Source organism: Taudactylus pleione, unplaced genomic scaffold, assembly GCF_031769625.1.
Source record: "Taudactylus pleione unplaced genomic scaffold, aTauple2 ptg001165l, whole genome shotgun sequence".
Classification (NCBI taxonomy): Eukaryota; Metazoa; Chordata; class Amphibia; order Anura; family Myobatrachidae; genus Taudactylus; species Taudactylus pleione.
This window is the reverse complement of record NW_028285566.1, coordinates 252723-275202: the sequence shown is the minus strand read 5'-3', so window position 1 is coordinate 275202 and position 22480 is coordinate 252723. Positions and strand designations below refer to the sequence as shown.

Here is a 22480-nt window from a genome sequence, read left to right as displayed (position 1 = left end):
TGGATTTTTCACGCTTTTTAAAGCTTCACTTTAGCAACTTTTAAATATGCTCACCCCCATTTTCAAGTACCCCAAATTTGCTGGAACTACTTATTGGGAACGATTCTATTCTATGCGATGTGAATAGCGCCGGGAGTGAGCTCCCGGAGCTATTCAATACACCGCGCTGCCAAGTCCGACACTAGGATTTCTTCTCGCATCCCCCCGGGGATGAGAGCAGAAATCCGACAAAAGTCCCGGCGCGAGGCTGCTTTCCTCCCTTAGCGCCGGGAGAACAGCATCGCGCCGGGAAGTTAGGTCGGGGAATGCCCGTTCTCGCGCCTAAAAACCTTGTTTAAGGCGTGAGAACGAGCCTTCCCCGACCTAACATCGCGATGGATTGAATAGCTCCGGGGACTATCTCCCGGCGCTATTTACATCGCGCTCAATTGAATCAAGCCCATTGTCTGCAAGAAAACTTCTAAATACTATTCTTCACCACCTTTCCAAATCCCCAAAATACCAGCTTTTGAGCCCGTTTAAAGTTCCCAAAAACCTTAAGCAAGGCTAATCAGGGGTATCCAGAGTGATCCCCCATGTCGGAGCATCTTTTTTTGGGTGTTAGGGTGATTTCCCCAAAAATCTGCGAAGTTTTCGCTATTTCATATTGAATACGGCAAAAGCTCCGATGTGCGGCGAAAACTTTGACAGCGAAGTTTACGTTTCAAATTGAATACCCCTCTTAGTGTGGAAATGTAATTTTACTGAATGTTGCAAAAAAGTGTTGACCATTCAACACCATGAAGTTTCCTATGACAGGTGCATGATGCTCTATAGTTGTGGCTTAGGTTTGCACAAATGCCTGGTTCAATTGCTTATTACCAGTCTCAGTAGATCCTAGAGGTGTTTATGGGTGCGTATAGCCTCCTCGGTTTCTTGGACAGTGCAGCTGGCGCTTGATTTGGCTGACTGTTCCTTTGTCCCTCCTGTTAGTTTCTGGTAATACACCGTAACTTGTAATCAATCATTCAGATCTATTGTCTGTGTCGGACCAGACTGTAATTAACCATCGCACTATTTTATCAGGTATTAAGAAGCAATAGTTGGAAACCCTTCACAGTCCTCCGGATAATACTTATGCTGTGCAGTGCTGACTATGTTCTAGTGACATTTCTTTTGTTCTGCTTATGGTTCATTTCAATATCGGGGTTTTTAATACTCGATGCATATTTTTGGCAAATTGCTCAGCTCTGCTCCAATTTGGGTGCGTGCCATGAAGCACACGTTTGATCTGTGCAAGCTTATTTAAAATGCATAATGCAGATCCCAGCTACAAGCAGAGCAAAAGCTATTGTGGTTTATGTTATAAAATGGTGCGACGTGCACAAATGTGCTGCGACCCATGGCAACCGATTAGACACATTCATTATCTCCACTACAAATCTAATCGTTGCAGTGTGTGTGCGTATCAGTCTGTGTTGTGCGTGTTCATATGTGTGTGCCATTGTCCCAGCATGTGTTGGTGAAATTGCCCTTACAACTCCTTGTCTGCATGACCCACACAACCTAAGTTCAAAGAAATAAAGGACTCTATTTACTAAGCAGTGTTATTAGACAGAGTGAAAAGTGATAAGGTGCCAGCCAATCAGCTCCCAACTGTCATTTTTCAAACACAGACTGTGATATGACAGTTGGGAGCTGATTGGCTGGCACCTTATCACTTTTCACTCTGTCTAATAACACTGCTTAGTAAATAGACCCCATAATGCCAAATTTAAAAATGGAAACGTTTTAAGTTTCTGGGAGAAGAACTGTTCCCATCTTTAGTATTGTCTGTGTTTGTACTTAGTTATTTTTCTTATTTATTACCAGTTATTTATACAGCGCACGCATATTCCGCAGCGCTTTACAGAGAATATTTGGCCATTCACATCAGTCCCTGCCCCAGTGGAGCTTACATTCTATATTCCCTATCAGATGCACACTAGGGTTAATTTATGTTGGGTGCCAATTAACCTACCAGTATATTTTTGGAGTGTGGGAGGAAACCCAAACTCTGCACAGGTAGGGCCGTGGTGGGAATCGAACCCATGACCTCAGTGCTGTGAGGCAGTAATACTAACCATTACACCGTCTGAGGCAAGCATCCTGTATTGCGGTTTATGTCGAGATTTAAATGTTCAGACAATGCAGATTTTTAAAAGGAAGGTAGTCTAGATGTATACAGCAGTTTTCTCTCCCCTGCGAGAGTCCATCCTTCCATATGAGTTTGCAGCCATCTTCACTCAGAATTTTAGATGGAGCTTGATACATTATGCACTATTGTACAGCACAACATGCTTTTTAAGCTTTGTCTTATCTATCTAATTACGTGTAGATGTAAACACGCCTGAAGGTAATCTGAAATGCTCTTGAATAGGTTTGTGTTAGAATCAGAGAAATATGACGTACCATGTTTAGCAGGAAGCCTTTCAGCAATTAATAAGTACATTGAAGCTCACGTAGATTTGTTTGCATACATAATTAGCCGACGGGTAATAGAGAACTACTGTTTGCTGTTTTTATTCATTGAGATTTGTGTAGGTAATAAGTTTCCTGTCCAACAAAACAAGTCATGTTACCAATGCCGGGCAAACATTGTCAGATAAAATGTGTGACAGACAGATATTTTATCTGTCAGCCTGCAGATATCACGGGCATACACCGAGACATCTCACAGTGTATGCCAGCGATATCTGCGCTCCACCCCCGGGAGTGGAGACAATTTCCATGAGAAGGAACAAGGGGAAAATGTCTGTCGGCCACGGCTGGGTATATACACTGCCCAATGCAGCCGACATTTTCCCTTGTAGAAATCACTTTGGGCGGGCATGCTGGACGATCCGGCGTGCCTGACCAATCAATATTTAACCCTTGGTCGTCCACACACTGCAGTTATCGGGGCGATATTGTAGAGTGTATGCCCAGCATAACACTTGTTCAAAAAGGTTATGAACTTGGTAGCTGTCTGTGCTATAGACAAGGACTGCTATAGTGCATTGGCAATATTAGCACTGATTAGGGGTTTGTATTTTATAAGCTACATTGCTATGAATTATGTACATAATATCTTTGGTAATGTTTTTGGGATGGAAGAGATTATTCTGTACATTGCTCAGATTGCAGAGCACTAGTGCAGTCTAGAGATATAATACTGGGAGGCACATGAAGTACTGTGGAGGTGTATAAGAAATTAGATGCCTCCATTCGTACCGATCTGGAGTTAAATCTGTGCACGTTGACTGAAAAATGTCTCCATTAAAACTATTACTGACTATGGTAAAGTGTTACTATCTTGGCCCTTCCCCTAACGGGGGTCCCAGGGCTGCACTGATGTTACTGGTAGTTGAGTGAGAGGAGTAACCATTTAAAAGCCGCAATCTCTTGATTTTACATTCAATGGGCGGTATTCAATTGTTTTCGCGGTCCGGAACTCCCGTCTTAAGTGACAGGAAATCGCGGGGCGCTATTCAATTGTTACTGCTTTTTGCGCTGATTGGGCCCAAAGTGGTCGGGTTTAGCTGCGTAAATCGGCTTCCCCCGACCAAAGTGTTGGGCGCGATTGCGAAAAGTGCCATTTGGGCGCCTAAACAGGTCACTTTTCGCCCATGTCAGCTCGCAACCTCCTGGGACTGCGAGCTGAAATGGAGCGCTGGCAGCTGATCGGTCCCGAGAGGAGCAAACAATTGATGAATAGCTCCGTCGGGCGCGATGGGGGCTGGAAACAATTGAATTCCGCCCATTCAGTGTAACTATTAAGGGGTAAATTATAAAATTATTATGGCTATAAGACTGAGATTCTATAATGGTGCTAGAAAATCTGTGTGCTGGGCTCACCATATAGTAGAGATGCCATTGTTTGTCTTCTCTTCCTCATGAACAGGGGGTTTATCTTACTGAGAGAAAATAATTCCTTCATTATAAAACAGCTTATGGGCATCACTTACTTGAAAAAGATATTGAGGGGGTTAGGACTGAGAATGAGAGCAAGGACAGTATGTTTGCTTATTGCCTGAACCACGGTATAGCATAAAACTGTTTGCTAAATAGCACTTATTGGGGGGGGAATGTATAAGTCCAAAGAACATTTCTGAAGTTACCATCCCTAAGAAATAATTGCCATTTGATGTTTTTTTAAATGAACTACCAGCAGAAATATTGGCTATATTAGAAGTGCGCACACACTTCATAATGGGCACGATATTGGCTCATAGTTTTGGACAAATGTCGTGCAGCAGGGCAGATCCTATACGACTGGTTTTGTAACGATAATCGGCTCTGGGTGCTGTGTACACACTCTCGAGATCATCGGGCCGAGCAGCCAGAAATTGGCTGACCGGTCCGATTATTGCATAGTGTGTGCACCTAACAGTAGCTTTATGCATCTCAGGGATTTTTTTTTTGCAGTCTGTGTCATATGCAAATTTGATACTGTGTACACTGGAAACCAGAGGCTGTATTGTAGGTGCTGTGTTGTCATTGGTGCGCCCCCCCCCCTCCCCCTATCCCCTGTAATGTGACCCTGCAGCTGGTTAGAGCTGATCCTCACAGGGCATCAGCAGTACAAGTGTTCATATTGTGTGCTACCAAAGTGATCACTATGGGGGAGTTTCCCCATGTTATGCCTTATGCGTGCTAGAGTTGCTGAAAGGACTGTTACATTTATACAGAGTCTCCTAAGAAGAGTTGCTAATAAATATTGTCAGGTGTATATAACACAAACAACTCTGACATCCAACATGGTGTTTATATATGCTATACATCTAGGAGCCAGCTATTCTCCTATCATCCCTCTGCCACCTGGGCCCCAATCTGTCCCCCACCTGTATGGTCAGCCCTCTCCCACACTCCCTAATGCTCCCTGGGGTCACAGTGGGGACAGATTCAAGTAACAAAAGAGTACTGTATACTAATTTGTGTATTTGTGTAATGCACACAAATTGTATAGAGCGACGTAATATGCTGGTGCTGTATAAGTAAATGTTAATGTATACATAATTTTATTTAACTTGAACTTTATATTATAATAACATTAATTATTGTGCTTGTTACGCCCAAATGCACCGGGTTTATCCGATGAAAGTGGCTTCACCTGTCTATGTTGGGTACACTGCTGAAACTGCAGTTTGGGCGCCCAATTTCTGATCGACACCTCAGGAGGTAATAATGGGCACCTGTGACACTCGTGCCCTGATCAGAGCGAGGATTGAATAGCTCCGTCGGGCCAATAAAAGAATTGAATCTCCCTTGATGTGTGGCATTTACATTTGGGGGCTGTTGCTGTGTACCCTTAACATACGGTGAAAGGAACGCTCAATGCGAGCGACACAGGACGTCCTTGGGCTGCAAAAACTAAAAAAATCTATTAGAGAGATAACAGGAACCTTAGGAGCGGCCAAATCAACAGTTTGGTACACTTTGAGAAATAAAAAAAGAACGCGCCGGTGCGCTCGGCAACACAAAAAGGCCCGGATGTCCACAGAAGACAACAGTGGTGGATGATCGCAGGAACCTTTTCATGATAATCATTATCCAAGTCAGCCGTAAAGAGAAGACATCACATAAACGCATACAGAGGGCTCACCACACGGTGCAAACCATTCATAAGCCTCAGGAATAGAAAGGTCTGTTTAGACTTTGTAAAAATAAAAATCTAAAAAAAGGCCAGCTCAGTTCTGGAACAGCATTCTCCGGACAGATACATCTAAAGCTTAGTACATACAGGTTCTCAAACTCTGTCTTCAGGACCCCAAACAGTGCATGTTTTCCAGGTCTCCTCACAGGGTCACAAGTGAAATAATTAGCTCCACCTGTGGATCTTTTAAAATGTGTCAGTGAGTAATGAATACACCTGTGCACCTGCTGGGTGATCTGGAGAATGTGACCTTTGTGGGGTCCTGAGGACCGAGTTTCAGAACCACTGCACAAGACGATATGTCGTCCTATCCCGCGGATCGAAGCGATATATTGGGTACATAGTCTAGTGTGTACTCATGATATACGCACTCCCGCGGGTCGCTAGCGACATCACCCATCGGACCTACTGCACTTGCCGCATGCAGGGTCCCGTCGCCAGCGATGTCGTACTGTGTACCCAGCTTTAAATCAACTTGTCCCAGAATGATGGGAAGAAAAAAAGTATGGAGTAGGCTTGGAATGGCTCATGATCTGAAGTATACCACATCATCTGTAACACACGGTGGAGGCAATGTGATGGCATGGGCATGCAAGGCTTCCAATGGCACTGGGTCACTAGTGTTTATTGATGAGACAGAAGCAGCCGGATGAATTCTGAAGTGTATAGGGACATACTGTCTGCTAAGATTCAGCTAAATTCAGCAAAGTTGTTTGGATGGAGCTTGACAGTAAAGATGGACAATGACCCAAACATACTGTGAAAACAACCCAGAAGTTGGTTTTTTTTTTTGAAGGCAAAGTGACTCGGCCATTGCAGAATATTCCAATCACCTGATTTCAACCCGATCGAGCATTTCACATGCTGAAGACAAAACTAAAGGTAGAAAGACCCATGGACAGACAACGAGTGAAGACCTTCAAAGGATAACACAGGAGGAAACCCAGCATTTGGTGATGCCCATGGTTTCCACACTTCAGGCAGTCATTGTATGCAAAGGATTCTCAACTAAATAATAGAAATTAACATTTTATTTGATTGTTAATTTGTTTAATTACATTTGAGCCCCTGAAAGTAAGGGACTGTGTATAAAAATGGTTGCAATTCTTAAACCTTACAATATTTTTGTTCAACCTCATGAATCAAAGCTGAAAGTTTGCACTTCAGTTGCATCTCTATTGTTTAATTTGAAATCCATTGTGGTGACCTACAGAGCCAAAATTCTGAAAGTTGTCCGTGTTCTGTGGGGACGATTAAACTTTTTTTTTGGCGCCTTAACTAATGGGCAACTGATGCAGCAGTTCAATTGTCGCTACACTTGGGTGCTCATAGCCTTGGAAAGACATATTTCTGCTCATAGCCTCTCAGGTGGAGTGCAGAAATGTGTGAGAAGTCTGCACTTTGAGGGGAATTCAATTAGAGGCGAAAAGCCATATTCGTCTGTTTTTTTTGTGAAAAATTTGCCTAAAAAAAAATTCTCCAAATTCAATTCCAGGACAATTTCGCCTAAGTGGAAACAATTCTCCAAAAATGATTCTCCAATCAATAGCTGGTGAAAAGAAATGCAAAATCTTTATTTTGGGGTGCAAACGTGGGGAAACAACTCAGACCCCTTGGGACAGCCCCCCAAAGGACAAATACGCAAAAAAAACAGAAACTAAAACCTAAGAACACCCCAAAAAAGATATCATTTTTGGGGTGTAAATTTAAAAAGTGGGGGGATAAACATTAAAAGTAGCGAAAAAGACTTCTTGGGGGTCCACAAGTATGGGTCAGGTGTTTTTGGGATTGCAGGTGCATGCAGCAGGTGGATTTTTCACGTTTTTTAAAAGTTCACTTTAGAGACATAAAAACATGCTTGCACCCATTTTCAAGCACCCCAAATTTGACAGGAATTCTTATTTTCATCAAAAACTACAGCTTTATGCCATTCTTCACCACTTTTACAAAAACGCTAATCGCAAGCAATTTACACAACTTAAGTACACAAAATAGCTTTATTAGGGTTATTAGTACACATCTATACTGATTCCCTATGTTAGTGCATCTTTTTCTGGGGTACAGACTGATTTCCCCAATTCTTTCAATACTTTTCACCTGTTCCGTATTCGCCTGTTTCCGTGTTTGCCTGTTTTGCAATTGAATTAGGCGAAAAGCGGGGACGAGCACGGCATAAATTCGCCTCTGAATGAAGCGAACAGTCGGACAGGCGAAAACTTCGCCTCTAATTGAATATGGCTCTTTGGGTGCTAAAACAAGAGTTTAGAGACTAACAGAAGGGGCGCCTGTACTTACAGCGATCTGGCCTGCGGCGTTCTGGTATCCGGCGTTGGGATTATGAAAGGCGTCGGTATCTTGACGCCTGTCATAACTCCTTAGGTTGCGTTTCTTTTCATTGATATTTGCCTATTTTGCTTACTCCTATGCGTAGGCTCCAGCGTGTTGCTTCAGTGTAATTTTGTGACGGTCTAAGATTTTCATCTACAGATACACATATTAAACTTACAGGGGTATTCAATTTGGAACGAAAAGTCCGTGCTGGACTTTTCGCTCCACATCGGAGCTTTTCTGGGGATAAAGTATCAGGTGCGTGCCCGCTTTATCCCCATATTCAATTAAAAAGTTACGAAAACGGGAGCAGGCGAAACAGGATCGGTGGAAAAAAAACGGGATTTATCTGGAATAAATTGTAGGACCCCCCTAAAGCTGTCCAGATATGGGGGATCACTATGGGTACCCCCGTTTTAGCCTGCAAAACAAAGTCAGGATTTTAAATAGCTGCTGCAGGTGTTTTTTTTTCCGACATTGAAGAAGTGTTGCAGAAGAGCACTTAGGTTGTTTTTATCGTTTTTTTAAGTGGTCCCATCAAATTTGGGGTACATGAAAATGGGTACTAGCATATTTTTAAGTCCCTAAAGTGGTTTTTTTTTTTAAATTCTGCAAAAATGCACCTGCCTCTAATAATCTATTCTAGAAAACACCTGCCGCATATTTGTAGAATTATTATTATTATTATTATTATTATTATTATCCTTTATTTATATGGCGCCACAAGGGTTCCGCAGCGCCTTACATAGTACATAAACATAGTGCACAAACATAGTACATAGACATAGTACATAGACATAGTACATAGACAGTTGAGCAGAACAAAAAAACAGTGTCATACAGTTTAAGACAATGCAATACAAGTACATGGTATATAAACACTGCTGCAACAGAAGCAGGATGGCAAAAGTCACGGGTTAGGTGCTTTTGAGTATAGAGCAGATAGTATAAGTAAAGAAAGGATAAGCACAAGAGGAAAGATGGCCCTGCTCGTGAGAGCTTACATTCTAGAGGGGATGGGCAAACAGACGGGTGACACAGATGGGGTAGACAGTGAGCATGGGACAGAGGGTTAGGATGACAGATGGCTGGATTCCTATTTTACAGTATGTGTGGAAGTCATTTGAATTAAGATTTACGCCACTGACATTCTACTTTAAGAGGCAGTTTTTGTAGGTGTCTGTGGAGAGCCATGGCTGTTATATCAGTTTACGTGAAGTCTGACGGGTAGCTGAAGCCACTTCATGAAGGGCTATTTAGAGAGTTTGGTTAACGTATAAACCAGCAGTCTCAGGTAAATGTAGAAATTGGTAAAAGTAGTTATTGTAAAGAGATGTTCAGATGTAAAATAATAAGTTGTGATCAAGTGTGAATTCTATAAGGCACATTTATTGATTTGGAGGGTGATGGGAGACATGTGAGGTTTGCAGGATATTTATTCCATAGTATATCCCTGAACCTATTTTTAAACACTTTTTTTTTTTTCACCCAAATTTTTTAATTATTTTCTTTGGGGTGACCCTATTTTTTTTAAAAACTTTTTTTTGACAGTTATTTTTTAAATGTCATTCCCAGGGGTGCAGGCTATTTTTTTTTAAGCTTGCACCCCTAAACCCCAATTCTGCACTTGTTTTCACCATGTAAAACATGGTGAAAAGTTATCCCTGTTTTTTTTCAAAGACACTTCGCTCCTGCGAAAAGTCTTTGAAATTGAATACGGGGATAATTGAAATCGGCGAAAATGACGTTATCGGTGATAATTTATCGCCGATTCCGAACCTTTCGCTCCAAATTGAATACCCCTGTTAGAGTTGGAAAAAAAATGTTTTTTTTCTGTTTAAACAGTTTTTTTTACATTATTATTTTAATGAAGAAAAAATGAATCCTGCTTATATTAATACTATGAAACATTGCTATGAATTTGAAACTTTGATCAACCATGTTTTAATGTTTTCTTACATTAACAATCCAAAGTTATTAGGCTTTCTTATTAATCTCATGGGGGGAGATGTACTAAACTCAGGAAAGTGATAAATTGGAGAGTGATAAACTACCATCCACTCAGCTCCTAACTGTCCTGTTACAGGCTGTGTTTGAAAAATGACAGAAGCTGATTGGTAGTTTATCAATCTCCAATTTATCACTTTTCAGAGCTTAGTTCATCTGTCTCCAAAAGAGAGTCAGATTGTGTTCTCTTCCCTTCACTCGTCTCGGCAGGATTGAAGGTTTTGAATTGAAATAAACATGAAGGAGCTTAAACCATGTGGTGTTTCTCTGTGTATTGCCTCTTTAATGTGTTGGAGTTGTTTACCATTTATGGGCTGTATTCAATTAGTTTCGCACCCGAGGAAAAGTTTTGCCTGCTGACTTTTCGCCAACATCGCTTGTTTTGGATGCGGAAACTTATCGTGCGCGTCCCTGCTACTCGCGGTATTCAATTGCAAACCACGCGAGAACGGCAAGCAGCGAATTAAAAACAGGCGGAAAGTGCTGTCAGAGTTGGGGAAATCAGGCTGAACCCCCCCAAAAAAGATGCACTAACATTAGGGATCAATGTAGATGTGTTCGAATAGCCCTAATAAAATTGTTTGGGATACTTGTTTCAATAGCTTCTTATTAGCGTCTTTGCACAATGGGTGAAGAATGGCATTAAGCAGTATTTTTTGGTGAAAATAAGTAGTCCTGTCAAAATTGGGGTACTTGAAAATGGGTGCTAGCATATTTTAAACTCTCTAAAGTTAAGTTTTAGAAAACTTGAAACACGCTCCTGTTGCAAGCACCTGCAATCATAAAAAATCCTGGCCCATCCTTGAAGATCCCCAAAAAGTCTATTTCGATAATTTTTATGCTTGTCCCCCCACTTTTTACTTTTTCGCCCCCAAAATGAAAGTACTTTTTTGGGGTGTTGAGTTTTGTCCGTTTTTTGTTGTTGTTACAGTTGTCCTGTGGGTGCTGTCCCAAGGGTTCTGAGTGGTTTCCCCACCTTTGCACTCCAAAATAAAAAAGTTGCACTTTTCACCTGCTATTCAGAGGCAAATCTTTTTCGCCTATTACATTGCATAGATTTTCCACGTAGGTGAAAAGCCTCTCGGCAATTGAACACGGCCATAAGTAATGACCTTGCGAAAAGCCCCGATCCCCGCGATACTTTTTAGCAGAAAACTGCTTTTCGCGTCTAATTGAATACGGCCCTAAGATTGAAAATGTTAGTTGTGGTTTTCTCCTGTCCTATAGGATTGTTAGGAAAGGAATTTGTGGAGCCTTAGCTGATGCTAGGCAGGTTTAGTACCTCTGATCTGGTTTACCCTCCCTATTTCTCTGTGTGTGAATTTACTGTATTGGATCAGCTCACTAAAATGAAGACCACGAGCAACAAGAATGTGGAATTATACAAGGGTGGATTCCCGTATAATAGGATTTTTTAAGAAGCCACAGCACTGTGCCTGTAGTCACAGCAAAATAAGTGGTGTTTTTTTTTTTTTTTTTTTTTTAAATCCCAAAACAATTGGTTTAAACCAGCCAACCCTGATTAGCCACTTAACTGACATGGTCAGTTTTGATGCGAAAGCAGCCAGCTATACTTCAGCTGTCAAGGTGCGACGCACCATCCGGCTGTTTTTTTTAAGAGAAAATTTGTGCTACACATTGCAGAATGGATCTCTTGTGACTACCTGGACTTTCTTACAGACCAGGCAATTTCTGACCGGTTTTGCTGGTAAAAATCGTCAGTTAAGTGGTTAAACCGATATGATGCTGTATTATTTTCTGGCACACATATGTGGCGCATATTATACCCCTTTTGCACCGCAGCTAAACCTGGGTTATTGCCGGGTTAACCTGTGTTGCTACTTGGTATAAAAGGGGCCAGGGTTGGATACCTGGATCGAGTGACCTTGCACTTCAACCCGGGTATCTTGCAGGGTTAAACAATGGAACGACCTGTGTAACACTGCAGTGTAAATGGGTAACCCAGGTCTTCCAACCCGGGTCCCTTCTACAGCATGGGGAGATCCGAATTTCCCGGAGCTTGGAGATGTCATCATCAGAAGAGTTCCACTGCACACTGGTCGTGAAAGGGATCTGACCCAGTTTGGAACCATGTAGGTGTAAAAGGGGTATTACTGAACCTCTACATACAATACAACTTAATACAAATATCAAAATAATTTAGTAAAATGTACTAAACTTTTATTCAAAAACTCATCTTTTATTTTAAGATATAGGATTGGATATGTAAATCTGATGTATAGTACCACACATTGTGGTGTGATTTGGCTGTAGGCAGGGCCCTTCAATAAACTTGCAACAAGAGTCTGATTTGCGTACTTAAGGCCAGCACACACTTGGGCAACATATCCACCGACCCAGGGATCTGCAGACCGAGTGGCAGATTGGTAAATCAATACACACTAATGCTGGCCATACACGCTACAATTATCGGGGCGATCCGCCTGATATTGGCGGATCGCCCTGATAATTGTAGCGTGTGGGGGGGGCGACCGAGGGTTAAATATTGCTCGGTCGGGCATGCCGGATTGTCCAGCATGCCCGTCCGATGCAATATTTCCCGGTAAACTGTCGGACGCATCGGGCAGTGTATGCCCAGCCGCGACCGACAGACAGACATTTCCTGTGTTCCTTCCTACGGAAGGAACAGGGAAATGTCTCCTCCCCCAGGGGCGGAGCGCAGATGTCTGCCGAATACACTGTGAGAGAAATCTCAGTGTATGCCGGCGACATCTGTGGCTGGCAGCCGGCCAGATAAAACGTCTGTCGGTCTGACAGACATTTTATCTGGCCGTGTATGCCCAGCATTCCCAATCTACCGCTCAATGTGTCTGCTGTAATATGCAGCCCTTTCACTCCTGATTGTAAACACAGCTGATCAACTATGATTAATAGTTCTGTGCTCAAGTATGGCTTCTATATACACCAATCCTATACCGACTATCTCATTATACGTATGTAAACAGCCTGGGGCTATCCTATGCTACCTCTGCCTGGGAGTGGACACATGAACACAGCACCCAGACTGAGAGGCAGCATGTACATACATACATACATACATACATACATACATACATACATACATACATACTGTTCCCTGAAGCAGACAGAGGAGCTGGAGCATGGTGTGGAACTGCCCTGGAGCGAGCACAAGGCTGTATGCTGATTGTCATTTACTCTTTACAATCATGTACAACAGACAGTGTGCTCTGTTCTGGGCAGGGGCAGACTGCTTGTTTTCCCCATGATGAAAGGTCAGGTGGCTGCTGCTTCTCTACAAGCGTCTTCATAGATTTCTGTACAAGTGATAATTCTGAAAGAAAGTGAAAGTGATGTGCTTGGTATAAACGTCATGGAAAATGTGTACATTACACAAAAGATACAGAACAATGCATACTGTGATGTATTGTGTAAATACAGTGAGCTAGGTCAGAAGCAGTGGATACAAGTACTCTATAATAACCCCCCCCCCCCTTCCTTTCATGCTAGTGTATATGTCAGTGTCTGTTATATTGTATAGGCTGACGAGGATACAGTCTTGCTGCTAGAGCATATTGGATTAAACTTTCTTTCAAGGTGTATACAGTGTGTGGAGAAGGGGGGGGGGGGGTTCTGGGATCTACTGCCTTCTGCTTTTACTGCAGACCTTAAAATTGCAAGAGAGAGGTGTGTGTATAATACATAGTCAGTTTGTAGTAACAATGAGGAATGAATAGAAACACAATCCTCCAGCATACTGCTGCCAGATCATAAAAACCTCAATTGAACCTGCCTTACTATTAATAAAGTACAGAGGTTTTAGTTACACACCTTTACAGATAATGAATTAGTTTCCCTTATACATCCAGAGACGTCACCACTGGCTTTTCTATAGGGGAGAGAACATTTCTGGCCGTGGTTATAGCAATAGATTTAAACAAAAGCGCTAACTGCTAGGACCCAATTCCAGCGTCTAATTCCCAAATGGTGGAGTGGGCCCATGCAGTGATATAGTATATTTCGGTGGTGGTGCCATAGGTTCTTGTGTTATGACGTCAGACTTCTGTATAAACAACTGAAGCGCACAGGCTGTGTATAAAATGCTGTTCATTTTTGCTGTACAATAAGGACCAGGGGGTGATTGGTGGAAGGAATCTGTATGTAATGCTGGATGCCCCTGTCAGGATATAGACACCCCGCATCCTAACCTGCACCGTTAATGCCTAAAGCTAACCCTTCCCCCTTCGTGCCTAAACCTAACTCTTCCCCTTACTGCCTAACCCCCACCCCTAGGGGTGCCTAACTCTGCTAAGCTCACTAAACCACCTCCCCGCAGCTAATACTAAGGGCATCCCGGACTTACTTGGTTCGGTTTGGTGTCCTTAAGATAGTATCGGTATTTCGGCGCCTATGTATAAGTTCCTTGTCGGGGTTCCCATGTCAGTATTGATGGTCCCATAACTACATTCCTTGGTGGAATACTAGTGATGATTCTGTTACCTGGTAACCGGTATAGCAACACCCTGAAAAAAGGTTGGTGAGGCGATTATGCCCTGGTGCAGGCCTGTCGCTGTATACAGAGTTGGTGCATTGCATATTGGCAGAAGAAATTCAATATTTGTATTTACACCTATAGTGTAGAAAGCACTGTGTTAAAATTGGTTTCTCTAAGGAGATGCACGTTCTCCCATGTTTTGGTGGACTGCACATGTACTTCCGTTTTTTTTAATTTGGCTTAAATAGTTTTTCTTCCACAATTATTGTAAGTGCACGGAGATTTTGATTCTGTTCAGCTGTATGTTTTTATGTTTTTCTCCCACTTGATTGAGACAGTGACATATGAGCACACAAGGGGGATCACAGCCCCTGCATCACTCAGTTCCCCCCCCTGCATAGTGCTTAAGAAATGGAATACAGCACAGATAGTGTGAATGGACACTTTAAACCAATCTAGTCCAGTACTGTATTTAATCTTTTTAATACTACCACATTGCCTCTGACCAAACGCAGGACGTGTATGTAGTGGAAAGGGTACCCACTGGCATTGGGAAACAGCATTAAACGTAGACGTGGGTTTGCAGCCAGCACATCGGGTCATTGGTGGACATTCCAGTGGATGCAAGTAAATAGAGAAGGCAGTGTCCATAAAAATGGCAACAGCAAGTTAGTATTTTAGTCCAGGTTTCATTCCGATATCCATTTAGCACTAATAAAAGCAAGTTTTGTAATGGAAGTGTGTTATACCCTTTTCAGACCGACAACCCAGGAAATACATGGATTTATCAACCCGTGAATTTCCCGGGTCACAGCCCCACGAACCTGGTACAGAGCAGGTCAATACGTGCAAAAAACCCGGGTATTTGCTCTATATGTGGAAGGCGTTTAAGTGACCTTAGTGTTGTACTGTGGGAAAATCATAATTTCAACAATCTCTGGAATATCGAAAAAAGTTTATTGTGCACAACTGTGTTATATAGATGTATAGAATTGTCCTACCAAGATGCTGGCAGGGGATCATAGCGTAGCTCAAACCTGCTTGTTCAGGCAGTTTGTCACTCACCCTGTATGTCTTATCTAATCTGCTCTATTATAGCGATACAATCGTCTGTATTGGAGTACATATCACCATGTTATAGGAACTCTTCAGAAAGTTTTCACTTCTTCTCCCCTCCACAAATGAGCAAATCTTCCCTGTAAATCTGACCCTTGTGGTCTCCTTATCTCCAGCTCTGCGATATGTGGTCCTCTGCTGGACACCCTTATGTGATAATACGGAGCAGGCACATGACTGACAGCAGAGCACTTCATGAATATTCATGGTCCCAACTCTTGCAGCAGTATGGATAGGAAGGTTTTTTCCCCCATTTCAGATAGAAATCTTGTGTTTTGGAGCATTTTTATTAAACCTCTGTTGTATTGTTAAAACGGTATGAAGAATCGCATTTAATGTTTACTTGGCTAAGAAATGGTATAGTTTCAAGGCGTTTGCATACCTGCATCTTACTGATCTATTTTTCTTTTCTCCCCCAGTGTTTAGGAGATGGGAAGTAATGACAGGTGGCACCTCCATTAAAATACCTGCATAAATTCCACCATCCTACAGCTTCAGGATGAATGGGGATATGCCTCATGTTCCCATTACGACTCTAGCGGGAATTGCTAGTCTCACAGACTGTAAGTATCCGTGCTAGTCCCATATTCTCTCTGTGTGTACCGATGTCTGCACTTTATCACTAATGTACTGAGACTAGTGCAACCCTGCAGTGCATTAAAGTGGCTCTATCCAGATTGTCCAAGTGTTCTAAAATGTTTAAGCAATATGCCTAATGTTTCTCCTCTTTGGGGCTCTATCTGTTATGGTTTTTGCAAATGCTTTAAAAAAAATAAACAGCAGCACGCACGTTAATGCATATGACTGTGCGGGGAATTACCGTTCTCTCCCCCAACTCTGGGAATTGTCAAGTAAATGGTTAAATTAGTTTGAACATGGGTCTTTAAAGATGCCGAATGTGTCACGTTCACCATTTTCATATGGTTGCAGCGGCCAGGACAGCTAAGAGGCGGCTCCATGCTTTCAGCGTCATATTGGTCTGCGAGATCCCCTCCCCCGCTCCTCAATATATTATTATTCTCCAGGTCTTTTATATTTATTCCACTAGATTAATACTGTAGTTTTAAAAGACTTGACTCTCGCCTATCGTGAGCCCAAAATAATGATTGTATGTGTAATATTCACCTTTCCCTCTGTCTGACTACAGCATTGTCGCCCCTCCCTCTGTTTGCTAGTGTGCACAGCATGCGCTTTGTTTCAGGATGTGCAGGGCTTGTACCATTTTTGTACACGTAATGTAAGCGTTTTGGAGATACTGGGCATGCTTTGGCCTGTCTGTTGAACAGCAGCCGCTGCATAATATAGCTGTACCCAAAATGTAGATCTGCCTTGCACCTGTACGAACAACTTTCCTGTCTCACCATGCTGCTTTCTTCTGGCTAGAGAGGTCTGTTTAGCTGATCACTCAAATGACCGTCCATAGAGTAAATAGTTTGTCTTCAACTCCTTAAATTAGAAGTACTTTGTAATTCTACATGTCTTGTTCCTTTTAGTAATACAGTGTCCAGTCATTCTCACTGGACTATTAAGTTATTTACAATGCCTTGCAAAAGTATTCATCCCCCCTTTGCGTTTTTCACGTTTTGTTGCCTCACAACCTGGAATTAAAATGGGTTGTTTGAAGGTGTGCATCATTTCATTCACAGAACATGCCTACAACGGTGAAGTTTTTTTTTTTTTTTTTTTTTTTTTATAGTGTGAACCAAACAACATTTAGGACAATATAACAGAAAACTTCAGCGTGCATAACTATTCACCCCCCTAAAGTCAGTACTTTGTCGAGCCACCTTTTGTGGCAATTACAGCTGCAAGTCACTTTGGATAAGTTTCTATGAGCTTGCCACATCTTGCCCCTGGGATTTTTGCCCATTCCTCAAGGCAAAACTGATCCAGCTCCTTCATGTTGGATGGTTTCCGCTTGTGAACAGCAATCTTCAAGTCCGACCACAGTTTCTCAATTGGATTGAGATCTGGGCTTTGACTAGAGTGCTTTCCCTTTAAACCACTAGAGTGTTGCTTTAGCAGTATGCTTCGGGTCATTGTCCTGCTGGAAGGTGAACCTCCGTCCCAGTCTCAAATCACAGGCAGACTGAAACAGATTTTGCTCAAGATTATCCCTGTATTTAGCAAAATCCGTCTTTCCCTCAACTCGAATCAGTTTCCCAGTCCCTTCTGCTGAAAAACATCCCCCCAGCATGATGCTGCCACCACCATGTTTCACTGTGGGGATGGTGTTCTTGGGGTGACGGGATGTGTTGGGTTTGTGCCAGACATAGCTTTTTCCTTGGTTGCCGAAAAGTTAAATTTTAGTCTCATCTGACCACAGCACCTTCCTCCATACATTTAGGGAGTCGCCCACATCCCTTTTGGCAAACTCAAATCGTGTCGTCTTATTTTTATCACTAAGTAATGGCTTTTTTCTGGCCACTCTTCCATAAAGCCCAGCTCTATGGAGTGTACGGCTTATTGTGGTCATAGGCACAGATACACCAGTCTCTGCTGTGGAACTCTGCAGCTCCTTCAGGGTTACCTTTGGTCTCTGTGCTGACTCTCTGATTAATGCCCTCCTTGCCCGGTCTGTGAGTTTTGGTGGGTGGCCCTCTCATGGCAGGTTTGTTGTGGTACCATGTTCTTTCCATTTGATGATGATGGATTTGATGGTGCTCCGGGGGATCATCAAAGATTTGGATAGTTTTTTTTATAACCCAACCCAGAATTGTACTTCTCAACAACTTTTGTCCCTAACTTGTTTGGAGAGCTCCTTGGTCTTCATGGTGTGATGCCTCTTGTTTAGGTGGTGTTGCAGCCTCTGGGGCCTTTCAGAAAAGGTGTGCGTATACTGACAGATCATGTGACACTTAGATGTCACACAGGTGGACTTCATTTCACTAATTATATAACTTCTGAAGGTAATTGGTTGCACCAGAACTTTTGAGGGGCTTCATAGCAAAGGGGATGATTACATATGCACATGCCAATTTTCAGAATTATATTTATAAAGCTTCTTTTTCTCATTTCACTTCACCAAATTAGACTATTTTGTGCAGATCCATTACAATTAAAAAAATAAAAAACTACAGGTTGTAATGTAACAAAAAAGGTAAAATGCCAAGGGGGGTGAATACTTTTGCAAGGCACTGTATGTAGAACACACATTATGCTGCACTTTACACAGAATGTTTCAGTTATTTACATCAGTCCCTGCCCCAGTAGCGCTTACAGTGTATGGGGAGGATAGTGTCCACTCTAGCTCCGGCGCGAGGCAGGGCACCGGAGCTAGAGAAGGCATGTTCGTGCGCGCGCTGAAAGCACGACCCAGAAGGGTCACGCCGGGCAGCCCCCAACCCCTGCAGACAAAGAGAATAGATGCCGGGCGCATGTGCCCGGCGTCTATTCTCCGGCGGTGACCGGGTCACCGCACATTTCTTCACCCGCGGGACACTGCGACCCGCGGGTGAAGACAGTTCCCGCAGGCTGTTAGGGCAGGGCGCTTTTTGCCCTCCTTCTGGAGGGCAGGGCGCTTTTTGCCTTCCAGAAAGAGGGCAGGGCGCCGCGCCCCGCTAAAACAGCCTAGCGGGAACGCTAGGAGGATTCAGTTAGATGCGAGGGGATGTAGCTCTCATGATGTGTGCCCGGAGCTATTCAATCACCCTCGCTGTAATCCCGTGACTTGCAGATTTCTGCTCGCACCTTCCTTAGGTGTGAACAGAAATCAGTGATGACTTAGGGCTAGTCACAGTGTTTTCCGCACACTGTAACAGCATCACGTCCAGCACTTAAGTCGGAAAAGTCATTTTACTGCGAATAAGTCCTGCGCATTAGTTGCGTTAAACTGCATCTCCCGACTTAGGTGGGTTTACAGTTGAATATGTCCAGACACGCGCGCCTTGCTTCTAATTGAATTCCCTCTATATTCCTTTTCACATGGATACACATTGGTAAATATTGTCAGTATGTTTCTGGAGTGTGGCAGCTCCACGTCTCTGTACGATAAAAACATGAAGAGATTAATGAACACGATCAATGTTTCAATGATTTTCCCGGCTCCTATATGAAGGTGTTAGGCCTTTTTCCTATTGATTTTTTTTTTTATATCTGTAATTTTTTTGCTTCCTACCTCAATCTTTGCCATATGCAATAATTTTCTCACAATATGATTGGGGGTCTGAGACAATAGGAAAAAGTGGGGGACACACACGATTCTTTATAAAGTTGAAAAATGAATTTCTCTCTGCAGGATGCCCTTACAGTACTGAGGGGCTTGTGCAAAGCAAACAGGCAGCTATCTGCTCCTGAACAAATCATGTTGCAATACAAGGAGTACAAATGCATGTGTTTATAATTTTGCATGTAGGGAAAATACTGACTGCTATTTCATGTAGCCCACAAATACTGGGCAATTCTGTTTGTACACTGTAATTAAGCTCAAAGCCCCCCCTCCCCAACTGTAAATCTATATGCTCATTCACATCAGTCTTCCTGCAGTGTAACAAGGCTCTATCCAAGGTGCACATTTGCTCCTCCTCTCAACTCCACAGTAACCGACCCCTCTGCTGCTCCTAACTCTGCATAAGCTTTGCTATGTGATAATGAAGTGATGTTTGGGACGGTGGATAGGGAAATCTTTTAGTGAGAATGCAGGACGGCTGACTTCCTGCATTTTAGTGTTTCATTTGTATTATTGTTGGAGCTCTTTTGAATTTGTAGAAGGAAATTCAATTGTTTTCTTCGTGCCAGGTCTGCCATCTAAAGTGACGGGAGATCAGGGGGAAAACTTGTGTTGGGTGTCCAGTGCTTTTCGGGTGTGCTGCCGGAAATGCAGTTTGGGCACCCAAAAGCCTGAGTCTTGGTACTTTTCTGTTCGCCAACTCAGGAGGGAGCAAGCAGAAATAACGGGCGCCCACATTAAATAGCTCCATCAGGCACTCAAAAAACAATTGAATACCCTCCATAGACTACAAGGACAAGTATTAGACAATCTATTTGGCCATTGCTTGACTTCAATGCAAGTGCCATATGAGTATTCTCAAAAGTGATGTGTACCAGGCTGTGATGGGCCCAATTAGTGACGGCCTCGTTCTGGTGCAGACAGTACAGCTCCGGGTGCTTTATCTCTTCGGGGGGCATATTGCTTTGTACTGACCTTATTGGCGAGCTGTACAGGCTTTCCTGGGGCTAAACAGGAGTGCGGTCTCTCTATGCCAAAGTTGTTACACATCTGAGGATTCTCATAGAGAGAAGTATTGTCATTGTCTAATTCACAAATTACGTTATTGTGCAGCACGGTAGTGATATGGCTATTTCAGTTTCTTTACCTGCTCTTCCCTTCCCGTTCTCTGTCAGCACTGATTACCTTGGCCCCGGGTCTGCAGTATATATAATCAGAGCGTCCTCCTAATGCAGGTTTTTGCGCCATTGTGGCAGCACTAGTTGCCGTTATTTGCGGATGATGATGATTTTTAGAGAGAGTGCAGTCCATGTTTGGTATGCCGGAATCTTCATGCTGCTGCCTTGTGTATTATTACCTAGAAGGTCGTTTTTCTCCTGGCTGCTGTTTTGGCTAATTTTGTCTTTGAGAATAGCAGCTTTCTCAAATAAGTCTCTCCAAAATCCCATTCCCCCTTATACAAACTATACTGTACTGCAAATGGAACCCTCATTCCCATCATAAAGTCGTTTCTGGAGTTCTTATCAACTAGAGACTTGTCACATAACTCTTTTGTGCCTTAGCATGTTCAAGGAGGCAGCACATCATCCTGTGCATATGGTGCCAAGAATGAAGTGCTCCAGGAGGTCCACCCTCTTTTGTTCTTTTAATGACCTAACAAGGGGATGGCGGTGCCCCTTTACCTAGTTTCTCACTCAGTCTCATACTGCATCCAGGTGACAATAGGACAGACCTAATCTGCAGCGTGGAAAACCAGTTACCAACATTGGCTGGAAGCACACTAGAGCAGAATGTGGTCTTTGCTGTTGGTAGGTCATGGACAGTCATCGGATCATGCATCCACCGGCCAATAACAGTTACCAACCTGATCTCTCTATCACTGTTGATACCTTGACCATCCACCCTGCCCTACAAGCTCGCTGCCTTGGTGTCATCCTTGACTCTGAACTGTCCTTTGTTCCCCATATTCAATCTGTCTCAAAATCACGTTACATACATTTAAAAAACATATCCAAAATTCGACCATATCTCACACAAGACACTGCAAAAACTCTAATCCTTGCACTTATTATTTCCCGCATTGACTATTGCAATAGCCTTCTTACTGGTCTTCCCAAAAACAGGCTATCACCATTACAATCCATTATGAATGCAGCTGCAAGGTTTATCTTCCTTGCGAAACGTTCTTCTTCTGCTGCCCCACTCTGTCAGTCCCTCCATTGGTTGCCGGTTTTCTACCGTCTTCAATACAAAATACCTTCACTTACACATAAGGCTATTAACCAAACCACACCAACATACATCTCTTCACTCATCTCATAATATCTCCCAACCCGACCACTCCGCTCAGCACAAGTTCTACGTCTCTCATCCCCATGCATTACTTGCTCCAATTCACGGTTACAGGACTTTCTTCGCACTGCACCCACTCTATGGAATAACCTACCTCGAATAATAAGACTTTCCTCTAGTCTCCAATCTTTCAAGCGTTCCCTGGAAACTCACCTCTTCAGACAAGCTTATCAGATTCTAGAACCTCCCACATAACCTTCATAGCTTCCATATCTAATTACATCCCCTCTTACAGTCCACACACAATCTCACACATCGTCTTTCTCTCTCATCCTCATGACATTTGGCCGACATTCCTGCGTGACTGGATCATGCAGCCAACCAAGAAACTCTGCATTCTGGCTGGACCAAAATGCAATATATAGCACCTATCCTTGTGTAT

The 22480-nt window shown here is 42.9% G+C and overlaps 1 protein-coding gene across 3 annotated transcripts in view; it reads left to right on the top strand.

Annotated features, from left to right (window-relative positions):
• NIPBL (NIPBL cohesin loading factor) overlaps nucleotides 1–22480 on the top strand; it is a 186451-nt gene that overhangs the window by 44445 nt on the left and 119526 nt on the right. For all 3 annotated transcript variants that reach the window (XM_088462229.1, XM_088462228.1, XM_088462230.1), the window contains exon 2: nucleotides 15998–16141. In XM_088462229.1, coding sequence (XP_088318355.1) covers nucleotides 16078–16141 — 64 coding nt within the window. In that variant the 5' untranslated portion in view covers nucleotides 15998–16077. The remainder of the gene's footprint in view (nucleotides 1–15997; nucleotides 16142–22480) is intronic.